This window comes from Tyto alba, unplaced genomic scaffold (genome assembly GCF_018691265.1).
Source record: "Tyto alba isolate M040663 unplaced genomic scaffold, T.alba_DEE_v4.0 Super-Scaffold_1, whole genome shotgun sequence".
In the NCBI taxonomy this organism is placed as follows: Eukaryota; Metazoa; Chordata; class Aves; order Strigiformes; family Tytonidae; genus Tyto; species Tyto alba.
The window spans coordinates 16852934-16880439 of NW_024881261.1; the positions used below are offsets into that span (position 1 = coordinate 16852934).

At 44.2% G+C, this 27506-nt stretch overlaps 1 protein-coding gene across 3 annotated transcripts in view; it reads right to left on the reverse strand.

The window, feature by feature from the left end:
* ENTPD1 (ectonucleoside triphosphate diphosphohydrolase 1) overlaps positions 1–27506 on the reverse strand; it is a 60243-nt gene that overhangs the window by 7803 nt on the left and 24934 nt on the right. For 2 of the 3 annotated variants that reach the window (XM_032994845.2, XM_032994836.2), the window contains exons 3-6: positions 3138–3271; positions 2633–2750; positions 1245–1395; positions 209–368 (exon numbers count right to left, since the gene is read on the reverse strand). In XM_032994845.2, the coding sequence (XP_032850736.1) occupies positions 209–368; positions 1245–1395; positions 2633–2750; positions 3138–3271 (563 nt within the window). Of the gene's footprint in view, positions 1–208; positions 369–1244; positions 1396–2632; positions 2751–3137; positions 3272–27506 lie in introns of those variants that run through there. The other variant, XM_032994848.2, reaches the window with a different exon arrangement.

Here is a 27506-nt window from a genome sequence, read left to right on the forward strand (position 1 = left end):
CTTTAAGCCTGACTACAGTGGTACACCCTGATACTTATTGGTATCAGGATGTACTCACAGTAATTTCTGAGGTAAGATTTGCAGCTTCCTAATCTCTGGTAAATGGCTTACAAGGGGAGATAGGGCCTGTGACACTGTCCTGCAAGGCATGATTTACAAAGTGCTGCAAGTTGATGATTCAAATGTGGACTTGCTGTTCATACAGTACCTGCTTGAAATTGCCCAGCAGGTAGTTAATGGTGATCCATCCATAGGCTCCTTCTTCCTGACCACTGATGATTCTGGCACCCTGGAAGTTGAAGGGGGCTGAGCGGAGTGTCTTCTCTACTGAGGACAAGACTTTGTCAGCTGCACTTTTATTCTCCAAGCTGGATGAATGGAAGAAAGGATGGAGTGATTCTGGCTGACAGCTCTCTGCAGACTATGGGCCTTATTCTGAGTAAGCAGGCTGCAAGTCCCCACCAAGCATTAATTATAGCAGAAGAGTCATTTGTATGGGTACATCCAGCTCTAACTGGCCACATCCCCCTCTATCACACCTTGGCAGCACAGCTGCCATCAGCTCTGACACGTATAGACCCCGCAGCTGGGAGTGGTACCTGGAGCAGAGACCAGAGCTCTCTTGCTCTCCTGGAGCATGTGCCCTGGTAGGCACTGCACCATGGAGATTCCTCTCACTCTTCACCATCACCATTACAGAAGAAATCCATCATGCTCGCTGGTATACCCAGATTTCCCAGGCAATACATACATAAGATCAGCTCCCTGTCCCATCCAGGCAAGAGGTCTGGGGTACCCCATGAAAATCACAAATTGGAATTAAAGTAGGATATTATTATAAAGTTACCTTAGCTCTGATGATCTCAGGCTGAGTCAAGGTACGTGGGGAGTTGCAACATTATTGGGCTCAAAAATCCTTGGTCAGGCCTAATACCAGACTGTGGGGGATGTCTGAGCGTCCCCTGAGCATCAGCTTGGGCACTGCTACCCTCCTGGTGTCTCTGTGCTGCATGTGGGTGCTGGTAATGCTGGAAGGTTGGAGTGAGTGAAAATGGACCTGCTGGGCAAGCAGGGGAAGAGCCCAGGGAGACTTGGGGCTCAAAGAAGCCAGCAGCAGAAGAAGGTATCTAGGAAAAGTGTGAGCTGGCAGCATTTCCAAAGACTTTGCCCAAGAGGCCCCCTCTGAGTGTCCATGTCAGTCCCAGGCACAGTGCTGCAGGAGAAGGGGACAAGCCCTGCTGTACCTGAGAAGCCGCATGCCGGCAGTTGCTCCGAGGTAGACGGGTGTCTCTTGGTGCTGCTTTGAAGGAATCACCTCTTCTGCTTGTCGTAGGCACTGTACCAGAGAGGGACCTGCCTTCTCTGTGGCATGGGAGTAACCTGAGATCCCAGGGCCTGCAAGAAATAAGGACGCTTCATTGCTCAAACTCCAAAGGTAACCCCGGAGTGCTGTCATGAGCAGTCATGTTAGACTGTATCAGTATCACAGGCAGCAACATCAGGTTCAACCACCCCATTTCTAAGGTGTTTTACAAATCCTACAGCACCAACTCAGCCCAATGCACAACGGGATGGCCACAGCAGCCAGCATCTGCCACCTGCTCTGCACGAACCATGCTATGAACTGGTGATGAGGGCTGCAGTGAGACAGATCATTTGCTTTGTATGTCCTGGACGTGTAGATTCATCTCTGCTTCTGCCTGGGTGTACCCTGGATCTGTGCCTGAAAATCCTGACCCTTCACTAGGCTGGGTTCTCTGGGGGAAGATGCTGTCATTTGTTTGTGTATTGTACACTCACACTACAGTACTGAGTGTTTTGCAGCTACTTCCCTTCATGCTAACCCAAAGAAAAGTTAATTGTCCCTCCTTGCCATGTGTCCCCTGGTACATGGACTGCCCCAGGGTCAGTGCCTGCATAGGCAGCAGTGAAACCTGTTCTGTGTTTGCTCCAGGTTGCCGTATGCTCAGCGTGCTGCTCATGGTGCGGCATGATGCAGCACCGAATGGCTATTGCAGCAGCTTGGTAACAGTGTGGCTCGCCCCTGCACTGCAGATAGGCCTGAAAAGACCCCAGGGAGGCTCTGACAACACGTCTCTTCCCCCAAGAGTGCAGCAATCCATGATGGTCTACTCTGTTCCTTGTTATATGCATCCTTGGACTTCATTTACAACTTCCTAAACCATACAATATCTACACAGCAATTAAACAGAATAAAAAACAAACTATGACATGCATAAGGTGAGCAACCTTGGCCTGTGAACTCAGTGCCTAGCTTGCACAAAAGCCTTGAAAAAGAGCAAACCATGCCCTCCCCTCTCACTGCCTGATGCTCATTGGTGCATCAGCAAGGGTGCATGCAGACATATTAAAGTACATTCTTTGGTGTAGTTCTTTCCAAAAATGACTTCCAATCATTCTAAAAACAAGGGAAAAAGTGGATCCAGCTTTCCTCCCAGGAAGGTCAGGCGTATACAGCTCCCCGTGGGAAGCAGTGGGACATACATTTGTTCAGAGATGTAACACTTTTTAGTACTGGCCTCTTCCTTCAGCTTTCTCCTCCCCCACCCTTGGGTTGCATTATCTCTTCTTCAGCCCGTGCCCCTTCCACAGCTCCATTTTCTCCTCTTACCTTCGACTTTACACACCTCCACCTGCTGCACCACCCCAGTGTCATTCTCCTTCTCTGCTGGCCACTCGTACACATACAGGTTAGTGTGGGACGACCCCGCATCCAGCACAATCCCATACTGTGGGCAAAACAGAGCTGTCATTGCATCTGAGGCACCAAACCAGACACAGTGTGCACTGGTCCCCACATGTGGAGAAACCAGAAATGAATAGCCTATCTGGCAGCTGTGGGAACATGCCGTATCATTCCTCTTCTCTGTAGTGCTTCACTGCAAAGTTTCCATCAAAGGATACAAGAGCAGAGAAGCAGCAAAATTGGGACTGATTACTTAGGAGATGATCCCCTGTGAACCTCTATCTTTTTTTTTATCATGGAGATGAGATGCATGGAGCTAGGAAGAGAGGTTAGCCAGATCCATCAAGGGCAGCAACATGTCCTGGAACACTATGTACACCTAACCCTCCAGCTTGGCTTGTTTTCCTGTAAGATTCCCAGCTTGTAATACCTTAATATTCTTCGGAAGTGGCTTGTTTTGGGTCACTGCTACAGCAATTAAAGCAATTACAGCCAAAGTAGAGAGGAATCCCAGGATAAGTAGAATCTTTCTTGTCCAGGACATCTTTGGTTTGGTACCTGTGACTAGAACAGAAGAAGCATGTTAGTATCCCAGTAGCCCATTTTACCCCACACCATAAAGGTCTTCAGGCATCCTCCTGCAGTCGCGTTCCACTATGAAGCATCTGCCTTTTCCCATCCCTGGTCCCATCTCCTGGTCCATGTCCTTGTGTGGGATTTCTTAGAGGCAGAGCTCAGCCCTGGTGTCCTGCAGATCGGCTCTCATGGGCCGTGCCACTTCTGCATGGGCTGTCCTGTGCCAGGTAGTGGTGAAGGAGGGACTTCAAGATGCAGTTTATGGTTAGCCTGTCCTTGAGATACTTGCAGGTGACTGAGCAAATGTATAGCAAAAGCACCTGTATGGGGCAAATAGCAACTTCTTCTATAGCTCTGCATCTGGTTTAATAATCCCTAAGAAACTGGAAGGACAGACTACTAATATATAAACAATGTAACGTTGTGGAACCCAAAGCTTTGACCCCTGTGACATTTTGTCCTAGTATACTTTGTGCTTCAGTTTTTTGCAATGTTTATAACAATTTACAACATCCTCATCACTTGTAATGTATTTAGGAAGTCTAACATTTCAGTATGTGGCAGTCAGTTCAAGCAATGTTGTCCTGCACCTTGGCAACCCTACAAAGAGAATATGTTCTGTACTCCACAGGGTATTTAAGAACTCTGTGGAGATTTTTGATGCCACTTCTCACAAGACCAATAAATTATGAATAGCCTGTATCTCCAGAATAGGCATAATATGGTTAAAAATCACACACTTTGCAAAGCTTTTACCAGTCCTTAACTGTTACTGATACATTTGGTATGACCAAAAGATTTTTGTGGCTTAAAATATATGGTCAGCAGTAGAATCCTGTAAAAAAAGCCACTTGTGGCTGATGGAAATGATTCACAACCAGTATGGCATTTCAGCTTTCAGAACCAATATAAAAATACCTGCATTTATTAGTAGCTAGCATGATGCCATCTTTTGCATTTTCCTTCTTCAAATTCTCCTACATATATCCCATGGTGGAAATCTCACTTCACAACTTTGGCTCAGCCAGTTTTGATATTGTTTAATAAAATACAGTCTTACGACATGAAGCTCTAGAAAGCGTATCAGCAAAACTATTTCCAGATTTATAATCTAGCTGTAAATTCAACACTTACAACTAAGAAATACCTTCAGCACTCTAGGGGACATACCTTCTCCCACTACAACATAAAAGCCATTTCTACCCACATTGATGCTCCATACTCAAAAGCACTGATTGTCTGACTGCTCACACAATACTAATTTTTCTTCTCATTATACACTAATACTCTAGGAGATGTTTAGAAATACATTATAGATATCCAGGGTGACAATACCTCTGTACAGGTAACCACATCAACCATCTTCACGCTCCAAGAAGGTGACTGAACCTGCTTTGCATCTGCATGCCAGAACTGGAGTTCCAGAGGCCTTTCTCCAGCCCTCAGGTGATATTGGGTCAATGCTCCAAATCCATCCTGCCACACCACGTCACGCATGTAAATATGAAAAGCATTCAAGTTTTGAACAGGGTCATCTTCTATCCACTCTGGTTTCACGTGAAAAGTGGTCACAGGCACCAGAACTATACAAAGTGTTACTCGACCTTACAAATGACCCCAAATCGTAGAGTTATTTTCAGAAGTTAGTCCAAGTGAAAAGCAGCAATGCACCTCTGACAATCTCTAACTGTAGACAAATAATGTCTTCCCACATACCTAGAGAAAATGGAACCTAGAAGTGCCAAGAGAACTTGCTTTGAAGATTTCCCCGCAGTCAGGTCCATTGGAAACCTAATTCTGACCTGGAGCTCTGTGCTCCCTCTCATCATGCTCGTGTAAATCTGCTGAAGCTAACTGCGAAATTTGCAAGCTTATGCTCGCAAATTGTGAGTGCCTGTTAGAGGCACAGCATGCTTGCCAATATCGCCAAGAATGCAGCTTAAAAAAATAGTCTAGTGCACATACCAGACAGTAGGAGGTAAGAATGCATTTTATACAGCTTTATTCAAAAAGGCCTCAGAACTCATGGCTTGAAGTGATTAGAAACAGCAAATCATGACAGCTGGGAGACTTTTCTTATAGGAGGGCGTAGTTGGATCAGGTTATGATAGCACTGAGCATGTCTGTTGAACAAAAATTATTTTAAAACTGAAGGAATTAATAAAAACAGATGCTATAATGTAAAATTAGCTGCACAGTATAGATATGAAGCTAGCATGCTTAAACACTGAAACTGCTGCTGACAGTTGCACAGAACATCCATGTAATTGTTGACACCCTTACTCGGAGATCTCGCCTAGAGGCAGCCACTAAAGGCTTTACTGGGCGTTTACTGTCATAGGAATGAAGGATGGGTGACTTTGCACCATTTCTAAGATTTTCAAACTTCCTGTTGTGATCGGTATTTTCTGTCTGCTGTATCTTTTCAGCAGCCACACTCAAAGTAGCAGCATTATCAGCAAAGCAGGAACAATTTTCTCACTGTAATGGGCTATCCCAATAAACAGCTGTAGAAATTCCTTGTCTGTAAGCAGAGGCATAATGATAATTGTCTGCATCCCACCTGAAACCTTAGATTAGTAATTTTTTCCAAGGCACATTATTTCCTTAACCCTGAACATGACTTTTAGCTCAGTATCATGAGCACTTTTCAGGACTCTGGATGTTGTAGATAAGTGATTTCATTGCTGTATCCCATACCAGAGCATCCATCTGTGTGAACTCTAATGCTACCAAGCAGTATTTTTTTGAAATGTTTCATACAAGAAAAGGTACCAAATGATAAACATAATACAGAATGTAGCCTAGCAAAGCAATAACCTTCTAAATAGCACTCAAAATGTACAGATTTGAATAGCTGATTATTTAAAATAAAAACAAAACCAAACTACAACATTGCAAATCCAGATAAAGAATTCAATGTAATAAAACCAAAATGCACCTGCCATCTGCTCAGAAAGGTGAAGTATTTGAACAAGTTCCCTTTCCTGCACACTTTGTTACCCCCATCAGCTCTAGGCATAATCACAGGTTCTGCAGTGACTAAAGAATTATTCCCTAGACTCCTTCAGCTCCTTTGCAACTCACACTCATGTCGCTGAATGCCATGAAAACACTCACCAATTGGGGCAGTACTTGTCCCTCTAGCACCTCTGATTGCCAGGCCCCAGAACTTTTCTTCCACTAGCACTTTTCCTCAGCTAAAGATTAAGCAGGCATGATCCTCTGCCTTGGTGCCCAGCCAGAACCCAAAATGGAGACAGATCTGTGCTGTTTCTCTCATACTGCCCACTAGTGTTAATGAAAACATCACATAAGGCCATAAGTAGGCATCAAAATGACACTGATTTTCTTCTTCCTCCACCCCAAACCTCAGAGCCTCCTGAAGCCTGGAGTCCTGCCCATCTGCAGAGGTGCAGAGGCATTAAGCACTGTCCAGATGTTGGAGCACAGCCCCGCCACTCAGGCAATCTCTGTTTCTAATTTTGTTCTCTTTGTTTGTTTGCTTGCTTTTTGTTTTGTTTTGTTTTGTTTTTTTTTGTGTGTGTTGTTTTGATTTTTTTTTTTTGGTTGGTTGTTTTTTTGTTGTTGTGGTTTTTGTTTTTGTTTTTGTTTTTGTTTTTTTTTTTTGTAGGGGCTACCACTGGTTCTATCCAGTGATGGGTGCAGGTCTCAGAACATAAACAGATCTAATATTCTTTCTGTTTCTGAGTTAGCTATCAGCTGAGAATGATGTTGGAAGTCTCTCTAGCTAACAGCAGTTTTGCTGCAGAAACCCTGTTGCTCTTGGTGAATAACCCAGGAAGGACCACATCAGTGTTGGAGACAGCTCTTGTGAAGGCAAGGAAGCAGGGTCGTCCCCAGTGTCTTCCTGAGCCTCAAGACAAATAGGAAACTGCTTCTCTAGCTGACATCACACTAAGTCACTGACAGCTCTGCACGCCAGGAGACATCACTCACAGACAAGGCTGCCCACGTCCCAACTCTCTTCTCATCAAACAAGACTTAGCAACAAATGTTAAAAGGAATCAGGCAACCAGCTGTTGTTGGAGATGCATTAAGGAGAGGCTGTGGCTGGCTGAAGGACTGAAATTAAGATTGTCAGGCAGAAAAGGAGAGATGCTATGCATAATCCAAAGCCATGCCCAGTTCAGATAAACTCACTGTGACTCATCATCTCTAATAAATACAAATACTGTTGTAAGCTCTGGCTTAGCACAATAGCTAAAGTTGATGTTTGCTTTTTCCTTTGGATGCTCATGCTCAGTTGGTTACAGAAGGGATCGCAAGAGGCTGTAATGCAAGGCCATCACTCTTCCACTGCACAAGTGCCACACTGACAGAGACAGTTCCCACATCACCTTTATGCTCTCAGCAGACCCCTGTATGGTCAGAAACATTCTCATTTTCAGCCTTAATTTATTTATTGCCAGTCATTTCCTGTCTTTGATCCACCTTCACTCAAAACTTCTGCAACTCTCAATCCTCCTGGAATTTATTCTCTTAACCAACTTTAAAGCAATGACCCTTCCTGGATTTTTGTCTTTTCAACCTTCTCCATCTACCCAAACAGTCCAGCAGCTCTTCTCTGCAAACAGAATAATCTGCTTTTATTTTTCTTAGGCATTCTGACCAGAGCTGCAATAAGATCATCCTTGCGTGGTAATATACCTGTTCCACCAGGATACGATACTGTCCCAGCCTAAATGAAATGAGGTGGAGACCTGTACTACCTTAGACACATGATCATCTACCATCATGGATGATACTGAGTCAACCCAGCACCTCTCCTATTCAATCCCAACAAACCTACTTTTGATCACATTTAATTAAATTAGCCCTGCTAACATGCTGTAAGCAAAGGGAGTTCCAAGACACATTCCCTGCTACCCACAAGGCTTGGAGTGACGACAGAGAATAAGACGGCATCTTATGAATCCTGTCTGTCAGCTGGCAGCTACCTCTGCTGCTGATCACCCACGTTGCTGCTGCTGTCTGTTGGGAGTCTCTCCAATAACTGGTTTCCTAAGCACACGTCCAGTCTTTGGGGGAGAGCTGCTGGATGCTCGTGCAATCACGTAGCCCAGCAAATGGAATATAATCTGCAGAGCTCCTGAACATAAACGTATCAGTGAAACACAGCGCAGTGCTGAGAAACCACTGAATTATGACCCATCACAGAGGGACACAGGCATACTCAAAGACTGGGAAATTTGGAACAGTATGGATTGAAATGAGTCAGATGCCACTATATTTTTAAAGCAAGAAGCAACAATTTGCCTGCCTGACTGCCAGCTGAAAGAGCACAGGAGCCCGTGGTTGAAGGGTGCCTGAATCCCTCAGCAGTCTGAATGCATCCAGCACCTGTGACCAGCTCCACGGCATGGGGTGGGCAGCTTGGGCAGAAGGAGCATTCATCAGGGCAGATGCTTGCAGACAAATATCACCCAGGTCAGCAGAGCCCAGTAGACAGGGGCCCTGGCAATGCAGTCTGTGCATATTAATTAGCTGCAGGAATTAATGCCTGTGAAGTTCTGCCAACAGTGATGGCAGGGAAAAGGGATGGGAGCAGTTCTTCAAGGTGGATAGAGGGGATGCACATTATCCTCCTGCTGAGGGAAAATGAGATTTTGATAGTCATGAAGTTTATCATGTTGAATTGCACACTCAGTGAGGTTGCTGAATTCATATCAGTTTTTGAAGCACACTACCTAAAAGGCACGCCTGTCTTCAGACTCACCACAACCAAACATCTGAGTCCATAAACACTCAAGAGCCACACTACTTCATTTGTCAACCCTTTTCTGAAATCTTCTCTGTCCCCATCTGACTTCTGACTCATTCTTCATCTGCCTTTTTCATTCAAACATTCTCTTGTACAAGTTACCTAGGAAGACTTTGCTGCAAAGTAATACAAACCACCTGTTTCAGGCCAACATATTGGAAAAGTCTTTTCTTAGGCTGGTGAGAGGCTCAGTTTTGTCTTAGAATATACATACAAGCGCATATACAGTAAGCAGATTGCTTTGGTTTAAGAGGTTTTATTTCAAAATATCGGGGCAAGACACTGAACATGGTGAAATTAGAATTGAAGCTTCAGATCAGGATTTTACATCACTTTTTACAGCTGTTATTTGAAACAGTGTGGGAGGCTCTGCTCCAAGTTTTAATTATTCATATGGCAAAGATTGTGGCCTAAATACTGGTGTGATCTCTGGCCCTCCCTGTGGTGCTATATACAATTATAAATACACATTTACTGGATTATGTTTTTCCAGAGTAAATACTTAAGTGCTGAAGTACAAGCAGTAAAATATCAGTGAAACTTAGTCCAAACAATGGAATTGTTTTTTTGGATGCTGTATTTCAGAGATATTTGATACTCTGAAATCACACAGCCCTACATTTCGCAAATCCCAGCACACTCCTATGCATCTAGGCAGGGTGCTTGAACTAGTCTGTGCCACGTGCACACACATATGTGCTAGTGAGCTGGAAGATGGAGTAAAGAGTATGCCTATATCTGTGATAATACCAAGTTGGAAGCAAAAGCACACTGATACATAGGACTGGAATTCTAAACAATTTTGATAAATAGGGGAGAGCCCATGGAAAACATCCAATTTACTTGAGTAAGGACAAGAGGAAATATGACATGTAGAAAATAGCGATTGTCCAAAGACAGTGTGGTGAGCAACTGGTTAAGCAGCACTTCAAGAGAAAACATTCTTGCAGCTATAGCAGTTTGCAGTGATCCTTCCCTCCATCTAACACTGGTAAAGCCTCCTATGAAGTTCTATGCCCAGTTTTGGATGCTGCCTTTCGGGGAAGATGTAGACCACTTGAAGAAACTCCAGAAGAGAACAAATAGGAAGATCAGAAGCCTAAAAACTTGACCTATGAGGAAAGATTGAAGGAATTGGGTGGTTTAGTTTAGAAAGAGAACAGCAAGGGAGACACATTAGCTGTCTTCAGACAAGTTAAGTCTATCTGTCAGCACTGTTGTAGTTGATTCTACTTCAGGGCAGGAGTGGCTCCTGGACCTTCTCCCAGCTCTATTTCCTTGGTTCAGAAGGCAGGGAGTTTGCAAAAATAGGATGATGCACTTGTAAGCTATGCTGATAGCAAAGACCAATGCAATGCATATGCTCTCCTCATGGGATACATTTGAATTGATCTGTTCCCTCCTTCCCCCAGCAAAGCTCCAGGTTGCATTCAGCCATAATTCAGCCACGGCAACCACCCTGCTATATAGCATCCATATGTACAACGTTGCTTGGGGTGAAACACCTTATCCTTTTACAGCTTCCAGAGTTGTGACTGGGATATGACCCTGGGAAATTGCACAAGGCACATTCCAGGAGCCCTGTTTTCCTGGAAAAAAGAAAAGCACATGGCAATCCTGGAGAGCTGGCGGGTGCTAGAGGCTGGAAAAGCCGAACAGCAGCAGCAAGAGATGGACACAAAGGAGCAGGCAGCACACGGCCCCTTCTCTCCCTTCCGCAGCCGCCCGCGCAGCCGGCAGCAGCACAGAGGGGCTTTGTGCTCAGGGCAGTCCCATGGCCCTGCTTACATTGGCTCTGCAGCGCAGGTTTACTGCTAGAGGGGTGATGTCCAGGGGGTTCCGGGCAGGAGCCCCTGTGGCCTGGGCTGCCCCACCAACAAATCCCCCATTCCCCCTGTGAACAAAGCAGGTTCCCCTGTCAGAGACCTTCCCACGGCGTCTGGCAGTGCTGGGTGCACTGCTCAGCCTCCCTGGCTGCTCTGCAAGTCACTCGCACCGCCTCCCATCCCCGCATCATAGCCCCTCTTCCTGTTGTTATAAGCCATCATCACCAAAGTTTCCTGATGCCTGTTCGTTAAATAGTCTCTCTACAAGAAAATATTAATCTGGTTTACATCTCAGCAGTCACACCAAGACACTCAATATTCTCAAATATGGCCACCAAGTGGCAGGATATCACTGACGCAATGACCTTTAGACAATTTATTTTCACATTTATATGATGTTTACTGGGCTTTGAAGCCTTTACTCTACTTGTACTAATTTCTTTCAGATTCACACATCAAAAACATTTTTAAATCAGAACAACTGTTATCAGTTATATCAGTCTCCTACCAGACTACTTCTGATATTAATTTGTTACCAGCCCATCAAAGCTATATTTTAATAGGAGAAGATTTATTTCTGTCACCCACAAAGCTTGAAGTTTCCCCAGAAAATATCTAGTGAGTTCAAGATGGCTTCTCTGCCCAGCTGATCACTTAAGCTATTGCTTGAATATGCTTGGCTATCATGTGATGTAAAGACATTTGTTTGAAAAAAGAAGCATCAAGCACTGACACACTTTCAGATTTGTTATTATTGATAATCCTAATATGCTGACTTGCAATGGACCAATGGTGTGCTAGGCTTCCTTTTGTGTTTAATATCCTTAAATCCTTCTTTGCTGTTCTTAAGTCTCTGGCCATAATTTTTTTCTTATGCTTCTTTTGACAATCTTCTGCACTTACGAACTTTAAATTTGCATTAATTGCAGGTTTTTTCTTTTGTTTGTTTTTTTTTTTTCCTAAATATGCATCTTTTAGGGATGGTATTTTTCAAATTAGCGTAACTACCAACTGTTGAAGGCTTTTGGGGAATAGAATAAGAAGATAATAGGCTGCTTCTGATTAGCATTCCTATTTGGCTATTTTAAATACTACACTGGTTCAGTTCAAGTATTTTTAAATTCGGGAAATCACTTCTTTTAAGAGCTACTAGATATTATTTGTTGACAGAACAAGTGTGCATTACTTGTGTAATAATTCATCACTCTTATAGCAATGTTTCTTTCTCTATCAAGATTGGGGCCACTGTACATTGCCCTTGTGCTATGCTAGAAGTAATACATTGCAAATTATGAGATTTTCACCCTTGGTTTTGAGAAATCGCCATGTAATTCATTAAAATCCACCATCATACCAGCCTTCCTCATCCCTATACAGACAGTCATGCCCTTCTGTCTCCAGCATCCTGGCTGGTAATGGGCACTAACCTTCACCTGCTTTGGTTGCTTGTTCCCAGTTCAGCCCCAGGCAGCTATTGCGTATAACTATTTAATTATTGTTGTTGCTGTTAAAGACAGCAGGGCCACTGCTTTAATAAGATTGTGTGAGTCACATCACCAACCCAGTACAGCCCACCCTTCCCTGTGACCCATCAGCCACCTTGACCAGGGGGATGTAGAATATGTGATGGTGAAAGAAAAGAAACAGCCTCCAGAACAACCGTTCCCCCTCTTTGATACCCACGTTAAGTCAGCAAGTTCTGAAACTTCCTGGAAATCACAAAGTCCTGAGCACGGTAAATACTGCTACCCCCAGCAGGAGGTTCTGGCAGGGGAATGACCCCAGAGAAAACACATCCAAACCCCTCACCACCCACAGTGTGCTCTGCGCCCGGCGCTTACGGCGGTGTCAAAGTACACCCTTCCAGTAGTAGCCACCAGTTTCCCTGTATGCCCTCTCCACTGACAACTGCTCCTGCCTCAGAGGGGCTGAGTCTGCCAAGTCCCTGTCCCTTGCCACATCTTGAGAACATTTTTCTCTGAATCACAGATTCCTGGGATCGCCTTGAGTGTTGAGCAGCACTACCGCTTTCAGGGGCTCACTTCCCCAGCTTCCAAAAAAACAGTGTGGCTGCCCAAAGCATCACACGTGAGCAAACAGAGCAGCCGCCTGCACCGCTGCAGCTGTCAGGAACCCAAGCTTCCCGAGTATTTCTGCACAGCAAAGCAACCAGCTTTTCTCCTGAAGTTTCACTTCCCACTCAGGACCAAAAACCATTGGAGACTGACCACAGAAGCACAAACACTGCTCCAGGCTGGTGCAGCATCAGCAGAGCCACTGGCAAAGCCCCCAGATGATGTCCATTCCTCAGCAGCTCCACATGCAAGTGCAAACTCTGGGAACAGCTGCAGTGCTCATCTGTACATGGGATATCACCTTCACCTGGACTGTGCCACCTCTCACAAGTGTGATTTCCAGCACAAGTGTTTGATCTTTCAGAGGAGCACATCTCAGACCTGCAAGATATCTAGTGAGCTTTTCCTCTCTTAAGATGCATAGTACCCACTTGCAGCAGAGAAAATTGTAGGGACCTTCTTCCCTTTGCAACTAATTCTAGCAGATGAAGCAAAAGGCCCCTTACTATCCAGGGAGGGCAGCAGCTCCACTGCCTCCTTTCAGTAAGTCAAGGTTAAGTCTGCACACATAACAAAAGATAGTTCTCTAGTTAAACACTTCCAGATTTGCCCCCTTACCTCCAGCTGTCAGCACTGGTATTTCTGTTCCTCATTGCAGAGCAAAGGAACAGCTGGGATAGTTTCTGTCTCCTGATGAGGAGTGTATCCCCTATCTAGGCTTTGTGGAAAAATATACTGATTTCTCAGAGGTCAACTTAATAACTAGGATTCCCACAAACCATGAGGAGAATTCAGCTCATGATATTTGGCATGAATATCACGCTCTGTTCCTCATGCTGCTACAATTTCCATTTCAAATAGCAGGAAACAAATTACCCTGTGGTATTTTTCAGGACAACCAATGGGAAGAACATGGGACTAAAGCCTGTTGCAGGGCAAAAGCCTCAACAAAGTGCCCAAGTAAGAAGAAATACTTCTTAGAGGTTGCAAAGGTAATGAAAAGTAAAAGTTAAATATCAATCTAGGTTTTCATGGTCAGAAGAGCACCTTGCAAAGCCCAGAGTCTCATGCAGACATAGAACAGAACAGCAAAGGAGTTTTGCTAGATGAATGGGCTGGCACGGGATGTTATTAATCTCCAAAATTCAGATTGCTTATTACTGGGATGTGCAGTGAATCCCAGAGAGAATTAGGCTCAGGAAAGCTAACCCATTCATAATCAAACCATAGTTTGGACTGCAATTTTTATGTCTTCATTACTCTTTCCCCCCCATCCAAAGTCCTTGCCTCAAATAGTTCAAAATACAAACGTGAAGTGTTTTGGATAAGGCAGTATGCGCACACAGAGGTAACAAGAAGGGCCTGTCATGGTAACCCATCCCTCTGACACGTGCCCGAGCTGCCCTCTCTGCATGAGTTACACACAAGCTCCACGCTCCATCCTGTGTCCAAAGATGGTTGCTGGGACAGAGAAATCAATGCTCATCACTGTCAAAAGCCAACAAAATGGAGGTTACTTCAGCTGAAGAAGTGACAAGCTTGTGACAGAGCCACTCCAGCAAAGGGAACAGATTTATAGCATGGAAAAGAGCTGCTGTCTGGCTCTGTTAAGACGAGCGCAATCCTTCAGCAGCAGGAATGGTCAGCAAACCTGGGCCCATGCAGAAAGCAGCTCCAGGTCTGCTGCTTCCCTGCCACCACTGCATTTCCCAGCCTCTCAGCACCGTTCTCCCTCTGGCTCAAGCCAGAGCCCACCTTCCAGCCACAGGACCACCAGCCCCTCTGCAGTGCTTGCAGCAAGTTCACTTGAACACAGGTGCCTTTCCTCATGTCTCCTGCAGGAGCAGGGGCATTGAAAAGGTTATTTATTAACAACTCTGGCACAAATGAGCAAGAAAGAAACCAAATCCATTTATAAATCAACTAAAGAGAAAACTTGTGACTCTAATGGTCTCCTTTGCAATTTCTTAAGTGTGGTCTGGAGCTGCCCTGGCATCACTTCTTGTGATGCTGAATCAGCAGAACAGCCCCACTTGTGCAGTAAATAGCCCCATAAGGGCAGAATAGCCCTGAAGAAGAAAGTGCTAACTTATGCTGCATTCAGATTTTTCTTGGCTTCTGTCAGGATTTGGGAAGACTGATAGCGGTCAGCTTTCTCACCACTAAATACCAAGCAGTGACTCACATTAGCATCTACCTCTGCAATTCAGGACAAATTCTTTCCTCTGGGACAAGGTAGAAACAGGATAGAGAGGAAACTCATGCAAGAGCTATCTCAAAAAATACCAGTCAGTGCTAGCTGAGCTCTCAGATAGGACCATACCAATCCTGAATACTTTGCCAGACTTTTTCCTTTGATAACATTTCTCAAGGGGGGGAAGGAGAACAAAAATAACAAAACACTGTTCTGTTTAACTGTTACCCATAGCAGAGAAAAGCTGAGCTAAAGTTTCCAACAATTATCAGTACAAAATCCTAAAATAGGCATGCAATGTACCGTTTTTTAATTTAAAACATTTTTTTTTAATTTAAAATGGTTGGAATAAGAGTTCTATCACATGGATTGAAAGCTGTATAAGGGCACAAAGCAACGTATCAAGATGTCAAGACATATTAGAACAGCAGCATTAAAATGCTCAGTATAACACTTATATGGATGGAGGAGCAAAGGCTTCATGCACAAGTGGCAAATCACACTGCAATTCACTGGGAGGAACTGCGCATTCAAGGAGGATAGATAAATAATGTTCAAGGTATCTATGGAAACCACCATCCTACACAAGAAACAATGAAACTTGGAAAAAGGCAAACATGAGAAAAATAACCCAAACTTCAGATATTCATGAGGACAATAACTCTAGTTGAAGACAGGATTTGATCTCAAAGAGGTGAGGACTCACTTAAAGAGATGTGAAGTATAGAAATGAGGGCTAATAAGCTGATGGAGAAATAGGAGCTGTATGGTAACTCTACAAAGATGTATCTGTGGAGCTGTCTCCTCAGAGCAGGTGTGGGAACCCCAACTTTAAAATCCATTTATAAACTGGCTGGGTTCCCACACCACTCTTGTTCAGATGAGTCTCAGCAGTGGGTCTCCTCCTGGGCCACGATCTGCTCACCATTTACACAGACACACAAGAAGACAGCTTTGGGTAGGAACAGTGAAGGCAAGAGGCTGGTGAAACAGTTTCAGCTTTGCACTTTCCACCACTGAAAGCATCCAACAACTTTCCTTGCCCTCCTGTTTTATTTTGTCTAATATATTTGCCCAATAATTTTCAGCTCTCTGAGCCTCTCACAGCTCAGTTTTGACTGTTTTTGTACCACTGATCATGCCAAAACAAAAGCTTCTTAAACTGATGACTTTGTCAGTTATAAACAAAGGTTTCACATATTTCTCTCATTTAAGAATGGAGTAGTTTTTAACATAGTTATGAGACAGGAAATTAATGCAGCAACAGTGCAAGACCTTACAGAGCAGGAAGGTGATATGTATTCTGAAAAATTGTTTCAGTCACACTCATTTTCTCACCCACACTCACTTCCCCTGTACTCACAGACACTGAGCTCGCCCAAGTGCTCTGACAGGATCCTGTGCGATGGGACCAAGGGTGCCAGATGCCAAATCCTCACTGCATTGCTTGGGTTCCTCTTCAGTGGCAAGCTACAAATTTTTGAGCAGGTCTTTTGCCACCTTTAGAAGCTAATGGTTACTATGGCATGATCCCTTTGCCTCAAAGTCTCTCTTCATCCCTCAAGGGCCCTAGCACAGGTGGCTGTTCTGTGCCTTTGTTTCCTTCATTTTGGGTACCTTAGCTCCCACAGTCTGCCTTCCTGCTGGGAAAAGAAGAGGGCTTGAATATGGGATGTGCTGCAACCTTGTTGTCATCTTTCTGTTATCGGAGCACAGTTTTTGCCCAATGAATGATCTGCACAGGGGATTTATCAGCACCTATGCCTTCTTCTGACAAACCATCCATGTGAGGCTTATCAGGGTGCAAGTTGCTGGGCTTGTCTCAAACACCATATTTTTCAGTGTTACCCAGTTTTAGTGCAGTCAGTCACATACTTGGTTATCAATACTGACCATTCTTTTAACTCTTGCTCTGTTACTTCTTCTAAGCCTTTCTCTCTCTCTCATACACACACACTTCCATCTGCATTTCCTTCAGGCCAGTTGTAGTATTTTTGCTTCTTCAGCTGCATGCCTGCCTTATGCACAGTGTGCCCAGACCTTCGCTTCACAGGCCATCATCATGGCTGTGAAAAGGTCTCCTTGGCTTGGTTAGATTATAAAACACTAATAACAGCAAAGGAAACAGATTTCAGGGCTGGTCTGGGGTCTGCTCCTGCATGCAGATCTGCTGCTCAGGTGTAGCTGGGTCTCCTGCTCGGAGTTTGCGGCACAGCACACACGAGCGCAGCACCAACGACAGTCTTTTGGAAGTTAGAGGATGCTGAAATCCAAGAGAGGAACAATGCAGCCTGTCCCTGGGTGTCACTACCAGACTCACCACGAGGAATTTTAAACAGTTTACACTCAAGATCTCACTAAAAATGTTAGAGCTGGAGCTGTTTTCATTCTGTCAGATGCTGAGCAGCTCCCTGTGACAGTACGACGCGAGATCATTTTCACTAGTGTAGTGCAGACTTGGTAGTGTTCCTAAACCCAGGCTTGCAGGGCAAGGCTGGGATTAACCTCAGCTTCCCCCTTAAAGCTCCTAGTGAGACAGGATAGCTGCAATTATCCCATAGCAAAACCACAAGACTCACAAGGAAGCTTTTGTGTGTACACATTTTCTCATGCTCGTGTCACAGCCTTATGAGTCCAGCCTTCTCTCAGCACATAGACACCAAGCAAGACCAGGACTGCCTCACTTCTTTCCTACTATTCCCAGGCTCCCCTTGACTCTGTGGCTTTCACAGCTGACTTCAGCTCTCAGAAGTGCTGTCTGCCCACAATGCATGGGGAGCTAATGCCAAACAGGTGATGCTGGAGCTGACTGTCACACTTTTCTGTCTGTTGAACCTCTGTCTTTTCCTAATAACAAATTCTAACATTTAAGTTTGTTGCAGTGCTTTTTATCCATATACTTGCTGCCAAGCAGTTTACAGAGGTCAGCAACATTAGCCCCATTTCCCTAGATGATGAAAAAGCACAAGACAGCAGCAAAACCCCAGCCTGATGTGTCCCTTGGACCACCTCATCTGCTTGTCTGGGAAGCTCTCATGAACCAGGGCTCACAGCATGATCCCTCCTGCAGGGAGGCAGAGTTCCCAGGATCCAGGGGAAGGAGCAACACATTGCGGCTACACCTACTCTTGAATTCATCTTCCATCATTTTGATATATTCTTTCATGTTCTGACAGACTAGTAGGAACTTGGAGATTATTGGTCAAGTACAGTACACACACAACTCATACTACAAAATCCTTATAGTTCTGCTATAACTTTAAAAACATGGGAAAAAATGGAAAATGTCATTTAGGTTAAGAGAAACATGCTGAAAAAAAGAAACACAGGCAGCAGAGTCCCATAGCAGGAAAGAAAGCATTCTCTGTGTTTCCTTCCCACAGTCTGACTTCAGGGGTGGAGGCAGGAGAAACCAGTAGAGTTAAGAGTTGTCTACTACTTTACAAAGGTGTTAGGGACTACCTAACAGCAGTTCTGCTGCTTTATATATAATCTCTATGAAATGCCAGTAAACCTAAAGACTAACCATTACACCACACCAAAAGCTCCTGAGATGTGGTTTGCAATCTATTACAATGTAAATTTATGGTTACTGTCTCCTGAGAAGTAAATGGGTAGAAGAGGCTCTCCAAGATCCCTATTTACAGAAGGGCATCTATTCCCAGCAAGGATTATGGGACCTACTTAGCATTCTCAGCAGCCAAGTGGCCACAACACTAAAAGGCCCTTAAATTCGTAGAGAAATGACTAGTCTCTGGAGCCAAGACACACTTTGTAACCTAAAAAGCAACTGTAAAATTACTGTCTCTAACAAGGACTTCATAGCATGGGGCCAGGTTCTGTTGTAAAACACTATTTTTAAGATGAAGTGCAAAGGCTTAGCTTCACAGTTGGCTTAACTCCTCTGTTTGCTCTGCCACAAAAAGGGACTATGCTACCTCTGTCTTTTATCATATTTCTAACTTGTACAAATGCAGATTCCTTTTATATTTATTTTTTTTTTCTTTTTACCAGGCTACTCTTCAGATGTGTTAAGTTCTCTGGTCAGGCTGACACAGCCACGAATGAAGTGTGGGAAAGGAGCAGTGGTCTGACTGTACATTTCATCAGGCGACAACACTTCATGTGTTAAAACCACTTGGTAAACTCATCTTTAAACTTGTAACCAATTCATTTCAAAATAAGGTATTAATTCTCTCTAGCCAATGACAGAATAAATTCTAAACAACACTGCTAGAATATTATTTTCTTCTTTCCTTTATGACTTTCATGCTTTTTGTCACAACAGTATTTCTAAGTCTTGTAAGCAAGCACCTGACCACTGGCTTTACCAGAATAAAGTTCTTTTCAGCTTCAGCAGTCTCAGACAAAGCTGGCAAACAGTAAGCTTCCTAAACTATTTCAGGAAAGCAAGACTAAATATATAGAAACTGTAGATCAACTTATTGGGAACATTCAATTCAAGGCAAAATTGCAATTTCCAGTGTTTCCCACAAAGCAGCTGGAGCCAACAGCTAAGGGTTGATCTTGGCCAAGACCAGATGTTCTCCCTGGCAAGAGCCTCCCCCTGCCATTCTGGCAAGGAGCAGGTAGGAGGGAAGGACAATTTTCAGCAGAGGAACAAATCCCACTCTGTTACCTGTTCCTACCACCAAGCCCACAGTCCATATAGGAGCTTTATCTTCCCTCTTGCCGCATGCCTGCTCCCTGGGCTTTGCCATGCACTATGAATGTTTCCATCCCATCAGCTGTAGGGTCTCCAAATTCCCTCCATCCCTCACTTTTGAAGGAGTCTTCCCCTTCTTGCTACAGCCCAGAGAGGAAGGTGCAGAGGCTACTGCCTCCCCTGGCCCCAGCTGCAGTGTCACTATTAGTCAATGTTATAAAGTACAGGAGCCAAACCGGCAGTTCCTGCTGCTCTGCTGTCTCAGGAGCCCTCTGAGCTGAGTGTGAAAGTGCTACGAACTGACCGAGGGGTTGAAGTGGTTTCTACATCCTGAGCTGCTGATTCACTGTCTCAGAGCTCAAAGGCCAGTTGTAGTTTGAGCTCTGGCTGAGAGATTGCAGATAGTTGATGAAAAGAACAAGCTAATTCTCATTCCTTTGTAAAAATAAGTCCTTTCTCTTTTCCCCAGGACTGACCTGGCATTCACCACCCTAATATGATCAGGGCAAAGATTCTCAGGAGGATCAGAAACAAAGGGGAGAAGACAAACCAAACTAAAAGCCTTTAACTTCTACTTGTGCAAAATAAAAATGCTCACTCAAAGGTTCAATTCCCAGCCTGTAAACCATCCAGCCACGCCGTAAGGGTTACTTTTTGGTCAGAAAGGGTGGGCTGTACAACTGGATGAAGGTCACAAGCGAGCATGGGACAGTGCAGGTCAGACTGATGGACGCGTCTCCTCATACCAGAAGCTTAATCACTGCCTACAAAATATGTTGACATTACAAGGGGAATTTAAAAGGCAGTGAGAAGGCAGATAGTGAAGCAGCTCTTCAGATCCTCATGGAAAGTTCTTTCCAAGCTGGAAGGGCCCGGTAAGATCTCAAAAGGGTTCACACAATAACTATCATAGGCAGAGTTGTAGCATTGCTGGTGGTAGCTGAGCACTTACAGAGTAGTGACAGCAGTGACCACTACACTGCCTGCATTGCCCTTGAACATGAACAGCCAGTGCAGCACAACGGATAGAGGGATGAGGAGCCAAAAGAGCAGGCTGGGAAACTGATCTTTCCAGTCACAGTTAGGGGGAGCGAATGCATGAATGGACACGAGCAGATTAATTAGTTCAGTGTGCACTTAGCTGACTGTTCCCTTCTATCTGGTCTCTCACACTTTTTCCCTTAACTCATTTCTTAATTTGTACTGCTAATGCAGCACTGTTTCAGAGCACAGGGCTGTTATTGTGTGTCTCCTTGTCTTGCAGTGAAGCCCTATCCCACAACTTTGATCTGAATGACTTTTGCCTCCTCCTGTTCTCTCACTTGGGCTGGTGTTGGCTTTCAAGCCAGACAAGCTGAAAGTTATTGCAGAAAAAAAGAACAAGGCTAGGGACACAAGGACAGGCGTCTTTTCTCTTCTCTTCTCTTCTCTTCTAGCAGCACAGATTTATGCCAGATTACACTGGTTGTAGAAGTGCACCCTTCAGCTCTGCTGTTCCCCATGGAAGCACACTGGCAACAGCTCCACAGCTAAGAAACACTGGTGGAAGTGCCTGTGATAAAACTTTAGCTCTGCTCAGGGAAGCAGTTTCCACTGAGCTGAGAGGTAAAGCCAGTTCCCACATCTAGCTGACAAAACCATAAGAAAACACAATTTAAGAAATGGTCCCATCTAACTCACCTTTCAGAAAACCAAGAGGGGTGTTTCTCTTGTGAAGATGATCTGGAATTTTACAATTTAAATTTGATTGGTCTCAATCAATATTAATCCCTTATGGGTTGGCTCCCCAAAATCACCTCTGTATCATTCACTTCACTCCAAAACTCAGCTTAAATGCTTCTGTCCTTAACCACATCCTAGCCACCTTGAACAGGTAATTTCCAAGCTGAGAACCTGGCTCCTACCTCAATATACTTCGAACCAGATCCTGCTCCATGGAACACTTGTCATTAAATATTGGGCTAGTAAAAAGGAACAAAATACCTAGCCAGGGGGTGTTAACCCCAAAGTTGGGTTTGTTAGTTACTCCCAACCCCACAGGTGCTAATGGTACAAAGATGTCTTAGGAAAAGAAGGAATGTGACCGAGCTTGATATTTTTGCACCATACAAAGCCAGTTATACAACTTAGGAAAGGCCAAAAGGATCATCAATTGTTACAGCTTTTGTAACCCTTTCATTTTCAGGTGTCCAGTCTCTTAATTTATTCTTTCTTCTCAGTAAATTCCTGGAGGGTTTTCTACATATTTCTGGTAATTACAAATCAAGAGGCAAACACAGGTTGCAGTGATCACAATAAGGTTGACTAGAGGACAACTTTCTCCCAAACAGTAACAAAAAAATTGCTTTATAAAGCAAATAAACCATGAGTTATGGCTGTCACATACATACACACAAACACCTCTGCATATTTTTTCCGGACAACATTGTCTGGAAACCTTTCTAGTCTATTCAGGATTTGAATGTCCAATTTTCCACCCAAAGTTGCATTAGCTGTGCTTTTACAAGCTTGGCGTGAAGCCTATTATTTGCTCTTTATGTTTCCAACCACTCTTGGCTTCCTTAGACTTTTTCCTCTGACTTAATTGGTATTTGTACTGGTCTTCCTAGCGCTGACAAACTCCATCTGTAAATCAGCAATGATTTTCTACTTTTTAGATCATTATTGAAAATGTCTAATGCCATCAGGCCTCTTGCAGAATACCTCTGAAAACACAGCTGTTTAATGATGATTTCCTTTTATAACTATTTTTGAGGTCTGTTGTTATTTAGGTCTTAATCCATTAGTTCATTCTTTGCTGGAGAGTCATAGGGAGACTTTTGTAACCAGAACAACATCAGAAATGCATCTATTGCTGTGGAGAAGTTTAAACATGGGAGATATTAATATTTACTGTTTTCAACAACATTTGCCATCTCTGAAAAATAAAACAAGTGAAAATAATTAGTTGGAAAACAGATCAGAGAAAGGGCCAGTTACCTTCCCAGTCCTACACTCATAAATACACGCTGTGGCTATCAAATAACAATCAGGGAGATTAGTTCTTCCAGTTTACCTTTTGTGAGATGGTTCCTAACCATCAGGGAAGTCAGGCTTTAGAAGTCCCTTAGTTTATAGCCCAGATTTATTCAATATTCTCTCATTTTTTAAGAGTACTTTTTTTTTTTTCTTAGAACTTCGATAAGCCTACAGCCTCGTTTGAAGAAATAAACCAAGAAGAGGATGTCATCACTATTAGCACGCATAAGACAAAATGCAGCCTGTTTTTTCCAAATGAGAATCATTCCAGACTTGTTTGACATCTATTTTGTAAAGTCAACTGAGTTAGACTGTAAACAGAAAAATCCCTCAAGAAAGCAAGGACAAATGAAAATGTCTATCAGTACTTGAAATACTTTCCTCACCCTCCCTTATAAATGCATTCTTTAGCCAAGTTCCCAAACCAAAAGGAACATATTCCTTGAAATTCTTGCTGCAGAATCTTGCAGGTGGGACTATCTCTATTCTAAGATGCAGATTAATGTGCTCACTTAAGGGGACTATGTGAACTCACAGGCTTGCTTCCATCTGGGATGAGTAATTTCCTTTTCGATGGATTCATTCCTGTTATCCATTTTGACAGTGCTATCTATTTCTACAACAACATCATTCTAAAAGCTACTTTGATAAGTCTTATCCTTTACAAACCAAAAGAATATTATCAAACTGGCTAGTAAAACTTGAATTTTTGGGAAGATCTACCCAGTAATTTAGATAGAACTGATGTCAAACTAAATTGACACTAGTTCTCTAGGCTACTCACCATCACAATACTGGGATATGGGTCAACAAATGTCCTGGGTTGAGTGAGTGGTGGAGTTTTTTGGTGGCAGGGGAGGGGGCTATCAGGGCGGCCCCCTGTGAGAAGCTTCTCAAAGCTCCCCCAGCTCCAAGTCAGCTCCACCTCTGTTTGGGAAATTGAGCCAATCAGCTGCGCCTCTGCGATAACGTATTTAAGAAGGGACGTGGTGACGGGCAGTCAGACTTTTGAGGAGGAGTTGCTGCAGCTGCATGAACACCAAGGTCAGTGGAGGAACGGAGGAAGAAAGGAGGGGGGGAGGTGTGCTGGAGCAGAGACCCCCTGTATCCTGTGGTGAGACAGCAGGGTGGCCCCGCCTGCCACCCATGGAGATCTACGGTGGAGCAGACATTGATTTATGGCCTGTGGCTCCTGCTCGCAAGATCAAGGTTGTGTGCCCGAAGAAGGCCGGGGTCTCATAGGAAAAGGTAGCCCCGCTGCTGTAATTCAGTGCTGGGGGGATTGCAGCATGCGGGGGAGTCCCACGCCAGAGCAGCTCGGGAAGGGCTGCAGCCGTGGGAGGGAATCCAGTCAGAGGAAGTTAGTGACCCATGATGGAGCAGTGTGGGGAACGCTGCGGCCAACGGGAGGAATTCAAGTCAGAGAAAGTTTGTGGAGGACTGTCTCCTGTGAGAGGGGGACCGCGATGGAGCAGGAGGAACAAGTTTCGGACACTCCCCTCACTGAAGATAAAGGAAGTGGCAGCACTGACTGCACCCCCCATTCCCTGCCCCTGCGCCACTGGGGGAGGAGGTAGAGATATCGGGAGCAGAGCTGAGCCCGGGAAGAAGGGAGGGGTGGGGGGAAGGTGTTCTCAAGATGTGGCAATGCTTCTCACTGTCCTACTCTGCTATGTGTTGTTAGTGTCTGTAATAAATGTATGTTCTTTTTTTCTTCCCCTAACGAGTCTGCCTTTTGCTCGTGATCATAAAAGGGGAATTTTCTCCCCATCCCAGTCCTATCTCGGACCCCAAGCCTGGCTCTCTGCCCCTTCTCATTGCCAGAGGGGAAGGGAGAGAGAGCTGCTGCATTGTGGTTGGCTGCCAATCAGGCCTAAACCACAACAACCATAGCAACCTTTCCATTGCCTGGGATATCCCTAATGTTCTACTCTAGTTTGTTGAAAATTAACATGATAGAGCATAGATCTTCTCAGAAAGTATTTGGCACATTTAATTTCAAATTTTTATAAAACTTTATTTCCCCCAAAAATGTTAATTTACAAAACAGGCTACTTAGTTATAATACCTCCATGAAATAGTCCTTCATATCAGAATTTATTTTTTCCCCAAAATTTGGAAAAGGATTTAACCAACACTTCTGTGGGTTTTTTTCTGCATCATCATTAAAATCTTACCCTCTCCACCTCCATAATGATTATGCAATTGCTAGATATACATTATTTTGTTCCTAAGACACACAGAACACCTCTTTTGAATTGTGCTCAGTCATGCTAACTTTCAATTTTCCCCTGACATCTTTACTTTCTCGAAATAATCTTCCACAATTCACAGCCTGTATTTTCTATCAGATGTTCTCCATTTCCTCTTTCTCCACTTCCTTTCCATTTACTTGTGTTAACTTCTATTTGCTGCCTTCACTGCCTGAATGAACTAGCCAGTCATCCTCATTATTGTTTTTAGAATGCTGGTCAGTACGTAGTCTTTAAATTTGCAAACTTCATTCAAATTCCTTTACTTTTTTCCTCATCAGATTTTGCTTTGTTACCATTCCATGCTGGAACAATCGCTGGTCCATAGAGAGTCGTCATTTGACAGCAGTGATTACTTCATCATGTATATAGAGTTCCAAACTAGAGTTACTACCTCTTGTTCAGTTCAGTATGTTTTATGTTAAAATCAATATATTTTAGAAGGTTTGGTGCTTTTTACTCCTGTCTGCATGAGATTAGTATCATGTTTTCCCCAGACTGAAGCGTGTCGTGTCTTCCCTCCCCCCCATATATTTTTCAGACTATCACACTTTCTGCCCACTAAGGTATTCATACAGATCACTGATATAATTTGTTGCTCTGTAGCACCCCAAACAGAATTTCTTCGTTGGCCATGTTAGCACATTGATACAAATTTCAAGGCAGAGCTGGCAGTATCAGTATTTAAAATACAGGCTTCCTAAAAGTGAAGCGTAGCATTTCAAACCTGTTTGTTACAGTCCCTGCGGAAAAGACTCCCAGGAAACAGGTCTCTCACTGAAACACTCCCTAGTAATTCCTTTCTGATAAAAGGACATGTCCTCAGTGTGCATTCGTGCCTCATTTCAAGGTGGAAACTTTCCTACTAGCTGAAAGATAGAGCCTGTCCTGGGCTCCTGCACATTGAACCTATTGACTGCTGCCTCCGGAAGACATAATGCAAGAGGTGTTTTCAAAAGCACTGACTCGTGTTTTCTTCTCCCCGACACATGAAGTGCTGTTCTTGCTATTTATTGCACTAATTTTCATTAGGCTCTTGCAAGATGACTTGCGTGTTCTGCAGGTTGGCCCATTTTGACACCATCACCGCCTCTTCTGCAATTATCTCGAGCACTAACTGTCAGTTTTCTTCAGTTTCCTTCTGTCTCTTTAAAATTCCACTTTCTAAAAGAAGGCTCATTTGGTCCTCTGCTAAATCAGTTCTCATCATCTAAGTTTCTTCCCTGTGATTCCTCACCTCACTAGAAAAAGCATCTCCGTTCATGCATTACATTTCATTTTTGGAATGAAACTTTTAAAAGACTGATTGCAAAGCTATTCTTATCTCCCTCCTCAGCAGAGGCAAATTATTCCTAAATATTTCCAGCTTCACTCATGACTATATAAACTAATGAGGTAACCTTCTCATTCTGCCAGTCTTTGCTTTAAAAGTGCTTTTCCCCTGCAAACACCATTCATTACATTCTATGAAGTTAAAAACTTAAGAGAACTCCAGTTTATCATCTTATTTATTCTAAGAAAACAAACAGAAAAAAATAAAATCACATTTTGATTCCTTGTTGTCATAACAATGACAAATGAGAGACTTCCACCTAGTACTGAACAAGAAACTAACAAAATAGTGGAAGCTGTTATCCTTAAGCTTTTCACTCAATTTAAATGCAAAGTTTCTGCCCAGATCTTGTTCCAGTTTACTGCCTCTTGCCCATTTTTCCGAGTTCCTGCTTTGTGTTTAAAAGCCCCACGCAGAGCTCAGTACTGTCAGCAGTGTAGAAAGAGGGACCGTATTGCAGAAGTTGCTGTAAACAGAGGGTAGGACACCCAGATCGACAAAAACTGATGCTAAACTAGGAAGTGTTTCTGCCAAACGTTGAGTGCAACTAGTGCTGCTACGTGCACCACGCCAGCTGATTATAAAAGGCAAACCCTGCTACAAGACATGCATCTCGGAGAAAAATAACTGTGCAATGAGCACCTCCAGCTACCACCGAGTCCCTCCCCCCGATCCCCGGAGAGGGAGAGTGCTTGCCGGGGAATCCCCCTCGCCCCTGCGCTCTCCCGAGCCGGTTCTGGCCCCGAGCCCACGCACCGAGAGTCCCTCGTACTCAGCACAGCAATTCTTCCAACCTCAGAGCTATCGCTTTCCACCGACGTTTCTTATCAGCCAATACTGCCCTTGAGTTTCTGCTCCCCCTCCCCGTCTCCCCCATTTTTTTTTTTTTCCCTCTCCGTGCTTTGAGTGCGGTTCCCGGCGCCGCGGGAGCTCGGCACCGGCCCCGCGGGCAGTGGCAGCCGGGGAGCCACGGCCGGCTCTTGCCCTGCGCGGCGAGGGAGGGAAATCCCTCGCACTGACGCGGCCAAACTTCTGCCAGACGCCGGCGCGGAGCCTCCGCTCCCGCCCGCGCCG